The sequence below is a fragment of the Nanorana parkeri genome, unplaced genomic scaffold, assembly GCF_000935625.1.
Source record: "Nanorana parkeri isolate BGI_ZX_2015 unplaced genomic scaffold, ASM93562v1 scaffold490, whole genome shotgun sequence".
Classification (NCBI taxonomy): Eukaryota; Metazoa; Chordata; class Amphibia; order Anura; family Dicroglossidae; genus Nanorana; species Nanorana parkeri.
In genome coordinates, this window is record NW_017306758.1 from 165,518 (window position 1) to 180,959 (window position 15,442).

The window sequence follows — 15,442 nt, forward strand, 5'->3', positions numbered from 1 at the left end:
TTGTGTGTGTGTGTGTGTGTGTGTGTGTGTGTGTGTGTGTGTGTGTATATATATATATATATATATATATATATATATATATATATTCATTCAGGTCATCTCCTTCTCAAATCCCAGCTATAAAAAAAAAAATACTAAGTAGCGTTGTTTTGTGTTTCATTTAAAACTGGCAGTAGCTAAAGTCACGACCTTGCAGAGAATGTGATGCACTTCAGTGTAAATGCCTGCATACTTGCATCTACTGTACCCCTTTATGGTACATGATGCTCAAAAAAAGTTATGTCATAATCTCTGTCCCACATCAATTGCTGTTAGCCAAAGAAAAGGGGATGTTTAAAAAAACAAATATCTAATTGTACAGCAAAGGAGAGCAAAAAAAAATCATTGGAAGCATTCTAAACAGGAGTCTGAAAAAAATCATACATGGCTGACTACTGGAACTATTTCCAGGAACTGTCAATATTAAACATGGTTTTTTAATGGTGAGTGTAGGCAAAGACTAAAGCAGCAATAAATCTTGCCATACCACCCTGGTTACATTAAATTAAACAAGACACAAATCTGGAGGATTCAAGTAAGCATTTAATGAAAAATGTACAACCAAAGTATTGTAGCACCCCCTTACCCCTAGGTGGATGAGGAGGGCCCCCAGATGGCTCGGCAGGCTAGCACTTTAACTCTCAGTGTGGAATCCTTGACTTGACGCAGGGTAAAAAGCATATTGGGTCATGAGGTAACTGTTGCTCAGAAATCACTGTATAGGTACATTACTATCACAGTAATTTGTTTTATGAACCAATAAATGGTAAAACCTTCTACATGTTTGTGATTTGTCTTTTGCTATAGAGAAAGGACTACTTTCTGTGAACTCCATTAGTAGGCTCATGCTGCTCTGGATTCTGTACTTATGCTTTAGGCATTTTTTTATGACTTAAGAAATGGCAGAATTCCTCTATGTCTTTATTGTTCCGAAGAACAGCAATGTTCCCTCAAAGCTGCAGTCCATTATTATGATGGGAGCTGATGAATGACATCTGCCGCACAAACCAGAGGAGAATGTGTAGGTTAATTGTCAGACTTGCAGTCAAGTTTCTAAGGGCTAGGCTAGAGAACTAACGTTGTAAATAAAACAGTTTGCATTGTTAGTGTGCATTATGTTTTTATTCTTTTAATGTGAGTATGCAAACAAGTTCAAGCTAGAACCATTGATGAAGACCATGGTATTGAATTACTAAAGGAAAATAGGCTTTTCATTAGGGGAACGAGGGTCACTAAGGGAATTTGTACTTTGCGGGGGAACGTTTCCCCTTAGTTTAGTGAATGAGGTGAAGCTCTGCTGACTTCCATCATCCAATCATGAGCAAGCGAAAATACTTTTTTTTTTTTTTATTTTCTTTGCTCGTAATTGGGTATTCTTTTCAAAGTGAAATTTCACCAAGTTCACCAAGCTAAGGAAAACTTTCCCTGTAAGTGCAAATTCCATTGCAAAGTGAACAGTCTTATTTGCTTATAGTAAAGACACCCCTATGAGTGAACTGCTCAGTTTGTTCTGAGGATAGAATATATTTTAGTCTTTCTTTAGCAGCTGTCATGTTCTTTGCCTCCAGGTGATGAGGGAGCATGGAGCTGGTTTTCTGGACAATCAGGAAGCCGGGCACCATGTAATGACTCGCCGCCTGGCTTTCTGATTGACCAGCTTCCTAACCACTGGAGCCACCAGATTGGCCAGCTTCCTGAGCCTAGCCACATACCAGAACTGTTGGTATCAGGAAGCCAGGCAGTAAGTCATTACATTACCAAGTGACGAGGGAGCATGAAGCTGGCTTTCTGGCCAATCAGGAAGCCGGGGGGATGAGTCATTACTCACCCCTGACTTCCTGATTGGCAGGGAAGCTAGCTCCATGCTCCCTGGTGACGAGGGAGCATAAAACCGGCTTCCCGGGCCAATCAGGAAGCCGGGCAGCATGTAATGACTCGCTGCCCAGCAAAATGTTTTTATAAGGCTTTAAAGGAGAACTATGAGGTGAGTGATTTTCACTCAACCTCATAGTTCGAGCCGATGTGTGTCAATGAAACTGCCACAAGTCGGCTCAATAGATCGGGAAGTGAGCGAACACATACCGTCGCTCTCTCACTTCTCGATCATGTCCCTGCAGAGAGCCGTGACTGTCTCTCACGGCTCCCTGCAGGGATTCCCCCTTCCTGTTCCAATCCTCCAGCGCTGACAGGAGGAACAGACGGGGAGGGGGCGGGTACAGCTGGTTCTGCCTCTAGATAGGCAGAGCCAGCTGTCACTCACGCAGCTGGGTGGATCTCGACAGTAATGTCGGGATCCATCCCGGCATGTGGCGGTCTCAGTATACTGCAAGCTGTAGCTCGCGATATACTGAGCTTTGGGTCATGGGTGGACGCTAGTTTATGTCCTCCCGTGACCCTTAAGGAGAACTATGGGGAAAAACACTTACCCCATAGTTCTCCTTTAAGTGTGAAGTAGGAAAAATGCATGTATTCCAGAATCCTGCTGCACTCCTTACCGGGTATCTCTGTCAGCGGGGATGCTCGAAGTGGCCGCGGATGGCGCCGCTAATACTGAAACTTGTTAAAGATGTCACCAGCACACCATATTGCAGTGAAGAACATGTCTGTTTATTGATGCTTCATGTCAAAACAAAAAGCATTGAAGCGTCAATAAACAGACGTGTTCTTCACTGCAATATGGTGTGCTGGTGACATCTTTAACGAGTAGGAAAAACGCAGACACAATTTTTCAAATGTCTCCTGTAGAATATGTTTTTTGTATCATACTCTTATGTCTTCATGAAATAGGGTGGAAAAGTTAAAAAGAGAAAATTGCTTCCGTTCTTGCATAAAACTCAACTAAAACTCTTAAATATTATTACATATCATATATCTGATATTCAATAGGGATGACTGCGAAAAAGCAAACACACATCTTTCTGAGTCTCCGATAGACATTGGAGGAGACCCACAGGATGTTGTGCCTGGAACTCACAAATGCATCTGTCAATTTCATCTATTTTTTTTACCATGCATTCCTCCATTCCCTCCACCAATAGTATGATTTAAAGGGTATCTATGTTCAACAACTAATAATACATTTGCATTTCTATATTGAATTTTCATAAGTTCTATCCCACTCCTAATAAACATATCAATCTAGAAGTTTGTCAACTTATTTATTGAAGATGTCCATAGGATGTACTTCCTCAATTCACTGACACAATTTCACTCGGCCCTGTGAATATGCACTTCCCCGTGTCACAACTCTCGCAGGCCCTGCCTTATGAACTACAACTCAGCATCTGAACAATGTAACATTATCATTGCTTGCTGGAAGCAATGCATGATGGGATTTCTTGAGAAATCGAGATTACATCACATTAAGCAGCAGAGAAAGAGATGCAAAGCACACTGGGAATCAGGAAGTTGATGAAAGTGATGGGCAGACAGAAGGCAGCACTCACTACATAAAAGGGATTTTTTCAAGTAAGCTTTGATTGCATTGCATTGCAAAAACAACTCTAGTATGTATTCCTATTATAATGCTGATGTTATAACAGGATAGTATATGCACAGGTCATTGACAAACTCTTCAATATGGTCATCCCTTAGAAAGTAGAAAAGATATTTCTGGTTTCTAACTAATTGAAACTAATTAATGTCTTCAGTGTATCTACCTACTCTGTGTCATTGGTTAGGCAGTGACTGTTAACTGTGCATTGTAAAGATTAGCTTTATTTATTTCATAATAATACATAGTATGTATTTAGTTTCCAAGTCCTCACTTTAATAGATACCCATGCACAAGCCTGTTTCCATGGTAATGCTCTTTCCATTGAGTACACAGGCATTTCTTTCATTAATATAGAAAGAGCATACACATTGAGTTTTCCTCAGAATTCACAGACTCCCTAGGGATAATTTAAATGACCATGTGCAAAAAGTGTTAATCTGAATTCTTTCTACATTGCTCAGTAGGTGAATATGATTTGTTCACATTCAGCAGATTCTAGACCTATTCAAGAAAAAGAACAATGTGCAAGGGCTACTGGCCCATAACAATCAAGTACAATTAATCCAAAAGTGATTACAACCAGACATGTGCACTGGCAAAAAAATTGTTTTGTTTCATTTCGATTCGGATTTTGCATTATTTCGTTTTTCGAGATTCAGGTCCGAATGTCAATTCGTTTCAGGATTCGGACGAAATTCGTTAGCGGTAGTCTGTACGAATGTTTGGTTTCTTTTCGTGTTCGTTTCATTGCAGCAAATTTACATTAAAATGTTTTTTTTTATGTGACTTTGCTGCAATGAAAATTCACCCACAAACGAAAATGCGTACAGACTCCCGCTAACGAATTTCGTCCAAAATTTCATTTTCAGAAATTCGGATTCATTTTCATTCATCATTTCTGTTATTCGGTAATTCGGATACATCACGAAAATTCATCTGAAAATCTAATTTTTCCAAAACGAATCGCACATGTCTAATTCTAACCACATAAACTGAAATCTAATTCTCTGCACATCATTGCAGTTTGCACTGCACCCTCTCTGGCTTTCTGAAGACTCTGTTGGCATCTCTGTAGGGGCATATGGTGGAAACACTACTATTCAGTGCAGTTACATTTGGTATTGTCATGGAAGAGACATCAGGAAAAGAAGATATCCTAAAAGAGAACTGTAGCTAAACCTTTTTTGGCTTTAGTTGTCTTTTGGGTGACAGGAGGACAGCATATAGAGCATATAGTGCCCATTATTTTTTTACCGCTAAGAGCTGCGCTGCAGCCAGAAATATCCTGACCATATTGTTGTGATTCAACCTGCTGCTTGATTGACAGCTGGCTCTTCCTCTCTAAAGCCAGAGCCAGCTGTGCCTGCCTCCTGCCTGTCTGTTCCTCCAGTCAGCACTGGAGGAACAGAGAGAGGGAGGGGGGAATCCCTGTGGGGGGTGGTGACTGACAGGCACTGCTCTCTGCAGGGAGAAGCTGTGACCTGAGTGTTCAGTGGTTGGTGATCGCTCAGTTCTCGAGCTATAGAGCTAGTTCAAACTTTTAGGATGAGTATATTTTACTCTTCCAATACTTCCCCTTTCAGTTAGATTTCTTCAGGCTGACATCAGTGACAGCAATTAAGAAACATTGGATAGGTAATCAAGCATGTGACAAAAAATAGTTTGGAATACACATCAAATTTCGCTTTGGTTACAAGGTCCTTAACAACAAACTTTATTAAAACCTATTTTACATAATCTGGGTTATAAATATTATGTCAATGATGTGCTTTTAAGGATAAAAAAACATAGCTGTAAATGTAATCTGGGCATTTCTCCAGCGATTTATTGTAAAGGAAAAAGCCTACTGGATTCACCCTGATGAAGTCATTTCAGACGTAATGCCTAAAGGGTGGAGCTTGTGACGTAGTGTGGGAGAGGAAAGACTGGAGCTCGACGTATTTGTTGTGGCTCATCCGGTAGTGTTCCTGCCTGCATTACCATATTACTTTGTGAATAAGTTGGATATCCTTCGTTTTTATCTGAGTAATTTTCAATAGAAGCTTTATTATTTTGGGTTGATCTAACATACCATTGGGATCCTTGAAGTTTGTACAAAGAGGTATATGAGAACTTGCATAAGTGGATTATTATGAGGGTAGATCCCCACATGGCTAATATAGCATAAGGGGGAACAGCGAGATTAGAGTGTCCACATGGTGGTAATAGGACTGTGGAGGAACAAAGACTGAATTATATGTGTATGAATTTTCAAATGATCATTTGGATGGTTTCACTCACATGAACTTTTATGCACTTTGTTTTTGATTTCACATTGTAATTGGGAATCTTATTGTTGATTGCTGATTGATTTCTCACTGTTTATTTGGAGTCAATTGTTTCAGTGCAATTCATTGTAACTTAGTACATAGTTTGCTGAACATATCCTTTGGTGTTTATTGACACCTTATACATGCTGTGTTTAATTTTAAAGTCGACACATTGTCATATTTGAATATTCACTGATCACATAGTATTAGCACTGATATGTTTTATGTTTTTAGCAGTCTAACACTCTAACATCTACCAAAACTGAAATATTAGCTTTGGGTAGACTGACCCTTTAACACATAAATTAATATATGTATGAAGAACTGTGTATTAATTATTACAGACTAGCTGTGCTGCAGTTATAGATTTCCCTTTCTTCTAATTATGAATGTATCTATCAAAATGAAACTTTGTAAATGTGTCCGTATAGAGATTGAACAGGAAGCTAAATTGGAAACAAACTCGGAAGGGAAGATGTACTATGTTATAGGGACATTTTTGAAATGTTAATTGTGCCTAAGCAGTACCCTATAACCTTTTGTCTCAAAACCCTCCTGAAAAATCAAAGAGCACTTACTGGCATGTGAGGGTGCCTAAGCACTCCTGGGCCCACAGCCTCATACCTGAGCACCTGTAGTGTGAGATTAAAATACAACTAAAGGCTCCTGCATTACATTCTAAATAAGTATGAAATTCAGTTACTGTGTGATGCACAAACCTCAATAAGTAAACAAAAAATGTTATGTCCCTTCCCTGATTGAGTAAAACCCTCCATCATTTGTGTATCTCACACACTCTCGCTCTCAGGCACTGCAGCTCGTGGTATGAGGGTTTCAGCACTAGAGGCAGTACTGTCAATTCAGAAAGCAGGACTACGCGTGGCCAGGTGCTGATTGACAAGCTACAGGCTTGTGAATCGGTAGTGACAATGCTAATAGTCACGTCCCCTGCAACATTTTTTTCATCCCACTGTTGAGTACAGCCAACATGAGAGTGGAGACTCACAGGAGGCTGCACTAGATAGACTTCACTTTCAGAATCAATAGGTATTTGTGGGACTTTGCAGGGAGACTAAGAGAAAACTGTAAGTGCAGATGCAATGATAATTAAGTGTTTCAACATATTTTTGTAATAGAAGGCCATAGTTACACTTTAAGGCTCTGTTGCCTCTGACTGCTAGCCTTATGATATTTATAATTTAGGGGATGTCACTACTGTGGTGTTTACTGTTAACCACTTGCCGTCCGCCCGTTGTAAAAAAACGGACAGACGGCACTGCTGCATTACCGATAAAATTCATTTCAGTACAGCGTTGCATGACGGAATAAATGTCAGTCAAAGTACTGCAGCGCTGAATACTGAAAAATGGCCTGGATGGGAAGGGGGTTTAACACCGCGGATGTCAACTGGTTAATGTTGGAGGCTCTGATATGAGGAAGAAAAAAGTCCATTCTCTACCAGGATGGCAGATTCTACACAGAAACACAGTGCAGAGCAAGGCATGGTAAGTCAGCAGTAAGGAAAGATCAGCTACAGGGAGACCACATGTAGTAACTTGTCATTTTGCACTCTGACTTCTGACTTCCAGAACTCAGTTCTTCTTTAAAGCTATGAAAATTGATTTATACAAAATGGAGAAAATATATGTGCATGTGTGAACCATTCCAACAACATTGCAGCTTTATTTTTTCCAGGGACATTTTCCAGTGTATTAACTGGCCCATTGTATGAATTCCCTAAATATCCAAGCGTATTTAGTAAAAAAAAAAAAAAAAGTACAGACTACTTTGGGTTTAGTAAGTTACACAATATATACAGTAAGTTGTTCACATTGCTACATAAAAAATAATATTTCCTCAGCACCTGTACACATCACTCATATGCTGTAACACCAGAGACCACCTCTTGAAATGGGCAGCAGCATACTAAGCAAAGTCCAAGTGTTACGATTGATAAGAGAGAATGTATGCAAAAATTATTCACTATCATAAATCTAAATCACATTTGAGCTCTAGAGAGATACATTTCAATGCAATTAAATTATTCTTTGCTCCAGAGATGCGTCTAGATTATTCACTATGTTCATTTTAATATGCTGAACTATCTGTATTATTCTTTCTACAGAAAATGGATTAGGGTAAACACAGCATGGAACAATTATTATGAATTTGGAGCAAGAGCATACCATATAGCTCTCAACATTAAATTTAACAGAAAGTGTAATTTAGGAGGGATGACTTTGCAGTTTGGCTAGTACTACATCAGAGATAAGTGACATAAACAAGCAGCAGACAAGGTTATGATGTACCCAACTATCCGGGGACAAAACACGTCATGTAAATGGATTCTAATTAGCGCACCAACTGCTCACTCAGGCGTCTTTGATAAGTAAAATAATTTTCAGCACATGGCCCATCATTTTCTAAAAGTGCAACTGAAGACAAAATATTTTTTGTTTGTTTTGGATAGAGTAGAGTGGGGTTAGAACACCTGGTTTTTATTGCTCTTAGTGTCCCCGTTAGGGAGATTTACCCTCTCTAATTGTCCTGGTGACCATCAACACTGAAAGTTAAAGAAAATCCCAAATTTTGGGTTGTTACCAGAACAGGAATAGATGGGAAATGTTCCAAAGGGGACACTAGTTCTGGTGACCACAAAGGATTTCCTTCTCTTTGGAGGGATTTCCTCTCACTTTCTTTTGTGGCTATTGAACAGGAAGTGAAGGGAAATCTTCACGGCGCACAACTGGCATAAAAGCTGATGTGTTATAAGCCTCACTTACTCTATCCAATACCAAAAAAAAGTTTTGACTTCAGTTCTACTTTAAACATCTTGATCAGGTTTGTTCAGGTGCAGATTGACAACAAATTAATTTTCACACTACTGGAATGCAGAAAAAATTACTTTATTGATGCACAGCAACAGGAATACCTGCTCTTACACTATCTTTAGAGCCTCCATTAGACACTTGAAGGGAACCCACGGGATGTTGTGCCTTGAACTCACAAATGCAGTTGTCTATTTTGTCTATTTATTTTATCATGCATTCTTCCATTCCCTCCAATTGCACCATCACTAGAATAATAAAACATGGTGTAACCAGTACGAACCCAATCTTTAAGTCTTTAAACCAGTAAGCTCATCAAAATGGGGTCCAAAAGGATCAAGTCATTGTTTGTAACCTCTATTCCTGCACCACTGCCTGTACATCTGGTAGGTATGATCTTGGATGTAATGGATAGGTAATGGATATGCTACATAGGCAGTCTTGTCCACTACTGGGTCAAAGTACAGTAGAGGGTCTCACCGGGTCTGCCATCTTTTAACTTGGGGGAGCTATGTGACGACACGGTGATGAGTTTATAAGTTAAATGTGTATTGGTGTTGGGTTATGTTTGAGTGCGTTATGCTGTGTGACCTGGTTATGGAAAGAGTATCAGCACCATCCCTCGTTATCTCCTATTGTTCTCTGAGGGAGCTCAGAACAATGACATTCTGGCCAGGCTTCTGCTATGGCTGTCTGGAGTTCGTTAGCAGGTGGACACCTGTGGTGTTGAGCAGACCGATGGTCTGGGAGGAGGGGAGGTGGATGTGATGGGATTATATTCTGATTTCATCACTTGCTGTATAAAAGTTTGTGCAGTTGTTCAATAAACCAGAGTTTGTTTACCCTACACTCAAGCCTTGGCTAGTGACTGGGGAAACTGGGAGCTACAGATCAGCAGGTTCCAATATCTCCTCAGCAAGGAAGAAGACAGCGGCGGACATACTCATCCTGAGTACGGGGGTCCGTCACACCTATCTGGTAGCTTGGCTATAGTTTCACAATGAAAGAACCTTGATAAGCAAGTTTCAGCAATTATGAGAAGGCCTAAATGTAGACATAAAACACATTAATTAACACAGACATTAATCTATATCCCCAGGACTGCAAGGAATGAGGCCAAGTGGTCAAAAGCAGTGGTAAAGGATGTCTACATCAACTTTTCCATAGTACCACCACTTGTCAGTAGTAGGTGCTTGTACTGTAGGATAACAGGCATCTGTTTAATCTCTAACAGTTTAAAAAATAGTCATACAGTATATGGCATGAATCTGTATAAAGGTCCGAGCTCTTTGGCATTACCCATAAATTATACTGCCAATAGCCTAAATAGTCATGCAGCACCTAGATGCTATTATAAATGATTTAACATCCAAGTCAAACTTATTAAATTCCCTCTTAAAAGCATCAAGTAATCATGTGCAATCCCTGAGTAGAAATAAAGAGATTGGCAAACCTCCAGGGCTTCTGTTCACTTCGCTGTCTGCAGTACTGTAAGAATAATCTCTTCCTTCTTGGTCAGCTCCAGCATAATCTCCACCACTTGGGGCCATTCTCATCTCAGATTGCTTACGAGTAGGTGGAGGGCAGTTCCCTCTTGCAGATGGCGCAGCAACTGATTCAGTGCCTGAATGAAGACAAATTTATTGTAGTATTATTAATGTAGTACATTTCCTAATTAAATCTTGCCAGATACACTATGAATCAATCCAAAATTAGCCAGTAATAGTTTCCTTAAATATTCTTTATGTCTTCCCAACGGTTTTAGTGGAGCAGTAGAACAGATGTCTGATTCTCTAGAGAGAAATTGAGAGCAATGATATAAACACTGCTTGCTGGCTTTATGCGCCACTGATATGATAGACTACATTAACAGCTTGTCCTCCTTGATAACTGCAAAAGCAGAGGTCACTTGACCCCTGATGAAACCGCAAAGAGCTATATCAACAGTATAGTGTATAAACAAGTTTATAGCAAGGCAAAGAACAATGCTGACTTGAAAGGTACTTCTCAACCAATCAAAAACCATTTAACTGATCTGATTACAGTTAATAGTAATCTGCCAATGCTGTGCCTTGTGTGAAAGATCATTGTCCTGCCAGCTGGAGAGTCAGCTGAAAGCTAACCTGAGTGTGAGGATTTGCTCATCACAGAGAATGCTGGCAAGCTCTTAAGGGGTTATTCACTAAAGAGCCGAAGGATCCAGTCGTAGCCTTGGCTGATCCTTCGGTTCTCTTCAAGCGGCTCAGCTGAGCCGAAGGCATATGCTTCGGTCAGACTGAGCTGAAGTGACAGCCAAACCGGGGAGAACGTCCTGCCGAAAGCCGGCTGTTCGCCCCGCAAATGACAGCTGGGGTGGAACCAGCCGTGATCTCACGGATGGCTCCGCCCAGTTGTAATAACAGATCAGCATCCCCAAATGACCTGGGGACGCCGATCTGTCATTAAACAATAACAACTGGGCGGAGCCGGCCAGGACGTCACAGACAGCCCCGCCCAGTTGTTATTCATTGGCCGGGACCTGCTAGAAGACTCTACAGACTAATGATTTCAGGACAGTGGTGGAGCACCAGAGTCAGGTCCCAGCTGCAACCCTGATAGTTCTCATGAAAATGCCAAGTATCGGCACTGGCATGTGGAAAGTATCGGTGCATCCCTAGTTTTTAACACCTGGTTTTAATTGCTCTCAGTGTCCCCATTAGAGAGATTCACCCTCTCTAATTGTCATGGTGACCATCAACACTGAAAGTTAAAGAAAATCCCAAATTTTGTCACCAGAAAAGAAATAGATGGTAAATGTTCCAATGGGGACACTAGTTCTGGTGACCACAAGGGATTTCCTTCTCTTTGGAGGGATTTCCTCTCACTTTCTTTCGTGGCTATTGAACAGGAAGTGAAGGGAAATCTTCTTCACGGCGCACAACTGGCAAAAAAGCTGATGTGTTATAAGCCTTACTTACTCCCATACTATATCCAGTACTAAAAAACATTTTGACTTCAGTTCTACTTTAAACATCTTGATCAGGTTTGTTCAGGTGCAGATTGACAACAAATTAATTTTCACACTACTGGAATGCAGAAAAAATTACTTTATTGATGCACAGCAACAGGAATACCTGCTCTTACACTATCTTTAGAGCCTCCATTAGACACTTGAAGGGAACCCACGGGATGTTGTGCCTTGAACTCACAAATGCAGTTGTCTATTTTGTCTATTTATTTTATCATGCATTCTTCCATTCCCTCCAATTGCACCATCACTAGAATAATATAACGTAGTGTAACAAGTATGAACCCAATCCTTAAGTCATTAAACCAGTAAGCATCCATATTAGGGTCTGCTCATCAAAATGGGGTCCAAAAGGATTAAGTCATTGTTTGTTACCTCTATTCCTGCACCATTGCCTGTACATCTGGTAGGTATGATCTTGGATGTAATGGATAGGTAATGCATATGCTACATAGGCAGTCTTGTCCACTGCTGGGTCAAAGTACATAAAAAGGATATGCAGTCTTTTCCATTGCTGGGTTAAGGTGGGGACCCCGATCTGTCATTAAACAATAACAACTGGGTGGAGCCGCCCGTGACGTCACGGACAGCCCTGCCCAGTTGTTATTCATTGGCCGGCACCTGCTAGCAGACTCTAGCAGGTGCCGGCCAATAGGAAACAGTTGGGTGGAGCTGTCACTGCTAGCTCCTCCCAATTTTTTTCTTCTTTTCTTTAAAATATCTTTATAAATTTTTTTAATTTGACTTACATTTTGGAGTGTCTCCAAACATTTATCTATGGGATCCTTCATGATAAAGCTGCCTCCTCTCTCTCCCTCCCTACATTGCAGCCCAAACAAGCTGCTTGCATACTCTACAATCACTGTACTATATGTGTGGTTATTGTTTTCAAATTATGGTACTCTTTTTTTTATTTCAGTATAAAAACGTTGTCATCTCTGGAATGTGGGGATATGGTTTAAAAGTGCTTTTGTGAACTCTATTTTGACATTTTAATAAACCTTTAAAAGGAGAACTATGGGGTCAGTGTTTTTCCCCATAGTTCTCCTTAGGGTAACGGGAGGACACAAACTAGCATCCTCCTGACATCGACGTCGAGATCTGCCCAGCTGCGTGAGTGACAGCTGGCTCTGCCTATCTAGAGGCAGAGATAGCTGTACCCGCCCCCCTCCCCCGTCCGTTCAGCCAGTCAGCGCTGGCAGATCAGAGAGGGGAATCCAGCCCCTCCCCCTGTCACAGCAGAGAGCCGTGACAGGATCGAGAGGCGAGCGAACTCGGTATGTGTTCGCTCACCTCCCGATCTACTGAGCCGACCTGTGACAGTCTCATTGTCACAGGTCGGCTAGAACTATGAGGTGAGTGGAAATCACTCATCACATAGTTCTCCTTTAAGACAATTCAGTGTAGTAATGTGAAAAGATCACAAGCTATACTATGAAACTGGCAATTTGCCACTAGCCAATTGGTATGCAGTTGAAGGCTTCAGCTTTGCTTATTTATTTTGGATGCATAAACTTTCCTATAGCTTTTAGATCTGTTGTTACTTCTCATTCCACCACTCAATTTAGGCCTATTACTGCAGGATAAAAAAATCAGGTGCACAGCCAAAACTAGCTTAAAAAACGTATTGTTTTCTAAGCTTGGTCTGCTGCTGCTGTATCTAAGCCAAGCAATGATGTAACATAATACATATTGCATAATATGTGATGCCAGAGTACGGTGTTGCTGATGCTGTCCATGAGAATTGTGCTATTGCACTGAGGGCCCATTCACATCAGCGAGCTTACATTATTGTGTGCATAATGCATACACCCTGCTCTGCAGTGCATTGTTACAACGCATCACAGTGCTTTAGAGAATACATCATACGCGCAGGCACCTGTTTATTCTAATGCAGAAAAGCATTAGAGCAGTTTACCCAACCACAGCATTTGGTTGTATGGCTGGTTGTGCATGGCACCAAGTCTGTGTGTATAAGCCCTTAAAGTTTTGCTTATCTTCAATTTACACCATTTTACAAAAAGCCACAATCAAAGGTTTTCTAAAAATGTATTTATTAACTGGCTGTGGCAGCAACCATGAGCTTGCTGTAGAAGGGAATGCAGAGGAAGTAAGGCTTACTGAGACTGCTGGCCAGCTGGAAACGTTTCTGGTCTGACGTAAGCCTTACTCCCTTGACAGCAAAAGGAATACTTCAAATGTCAGATACACCTGCACTATTAAAAATAATACTAAATTCATTCAAAAAATTTTTTTTTAATTTTGCACATTTGTCAAACTCTAATACAACATGGTAGGGTTTTGCTTTTTTTTTTACATACAATAGTATTACAAATGAAAATCTATGTATTAGGCATTAAAACTAGTCATAGTCAATTCACTGTCAGTTCCCTGATTTCTATCGTTATTTATTAGGTATTGCACGATATTTAAGCTTGTGCAATTCAACAAACGATTTAATGCTTGGAAAATATACCAATTAACGTCTCTCTTCTCTAAAGTGATATTTTATCACAAAGCGCGTTATTTATTGTTTCAACCCTTATTTTTACAAGCCTAATTGTTAAATATGTACAAAATTCACAAAGATTTTGTGGTCATTTATCGACCGTTAGACAATCGTTACATAAGCACCTCCTTCAAAGTGTAAATATTTCAGGTTTCGGGCGGTATTTTCTGCTCTGAGAGGGAAATTTGTGAGGTGACTTGATAACTTCTGGTAATAGTAAAGTCTTTTTTTGCAGTTATTGGAAGATGCAACCATATGCCTGTGTCTTATTAGATTTTATTAATATATACATTTCGTAAACATGTAAAAATTTGTTTACATACAACAGTGCAGTCTGTTGAAAAAACGTAATTTGTTGGCACTGTTCTCCTCCCCTTCTGGTCCCAGAATGCATCAGTCAAAGGATTTTAATGCCTTAAACGTTAATTCTATGATTCAAGACGTAAAAATAATTCAAGGGGTAAAAATTACACTTCATTTACTAAAATAACATTGAGCACGTAAATATAACAACACCGTAGCACTTCAGTTGGAAGCCTTAACGAGCATGCTAAATAACGATTTGGACTTTGTGAATATAATGTTTTCAAAAAAGAAAAATAAAGAGAAGTAAAATAACAACTAGAGAGCAAATAACATTTCCCTTTGTGAATTGATCCTATAGAGTTATTGTTACATAACAACACATGCTGATGCTGCTAAAATTAGCCCAGACATCTTTGTATCCATGACCTATGGCCCCAAAAGGTTAAAGTCTATCCACTAGATTTTCTTCTCAGAGTCATAAACAATAATTTTCCATGCAAGTTGAAATAATAAATGTAATTTACTAGGGCTGGTAATGATTAAAATTTTCGTGTTCGATTAATCGAAATTTTTAAAAATCGATTAATCGATTAATTTTGATTAATTATAACGCACATACAGATCCAACTACATTGGCCTATACACATACAGCACAGCAATTAAGTAATAAAATGAACTAGGATCACACTAATCCAGCACGTTATTAATCTCACGTGCCCCACTCAATATGGCCGCCGCTTAAGTGGGACAACTCAGAATAATAATGCGCTGGATTAGTGTGATCCTAGTTCATTGTATTACTTCATTGCTGTGCTGTATGTGTATAGGCCAATGCCTTGGCTGGCGCTCGTGCAGAAAGTTTATTGGGCAAACTCACCAGCCCAAGTGGCTCCATCGGCTAACGAAGGGGGGAGGAGTCCGATGACGTCACGGACATCGACGTCACCG

At 40.1% G+C, this 15,442-nt stretch overlaps 1 protein-coding gene across 1 annotated transcript in view; it reads right to left on the bottom strand.

The window, feature by feature from the left end:
- Positions 1-15,442, bottom strand: part of RPH3A (rabphilin 3A) — a 161,341-nt gene that overhangs the window by 69,078 nt on the left and 76,821 nt on the right. Inside the window, exon 8 of the mRNA XM_018560946.1 lies at positions 10,126-10,296. Within this exon, the coding sequence (XP_018416448.1) occupies positions 10,126-10,296 (171 nt within the window). The remainder of the gene's footprint in view (positions 1-10,125; positions 10,297-15,442) is intronic.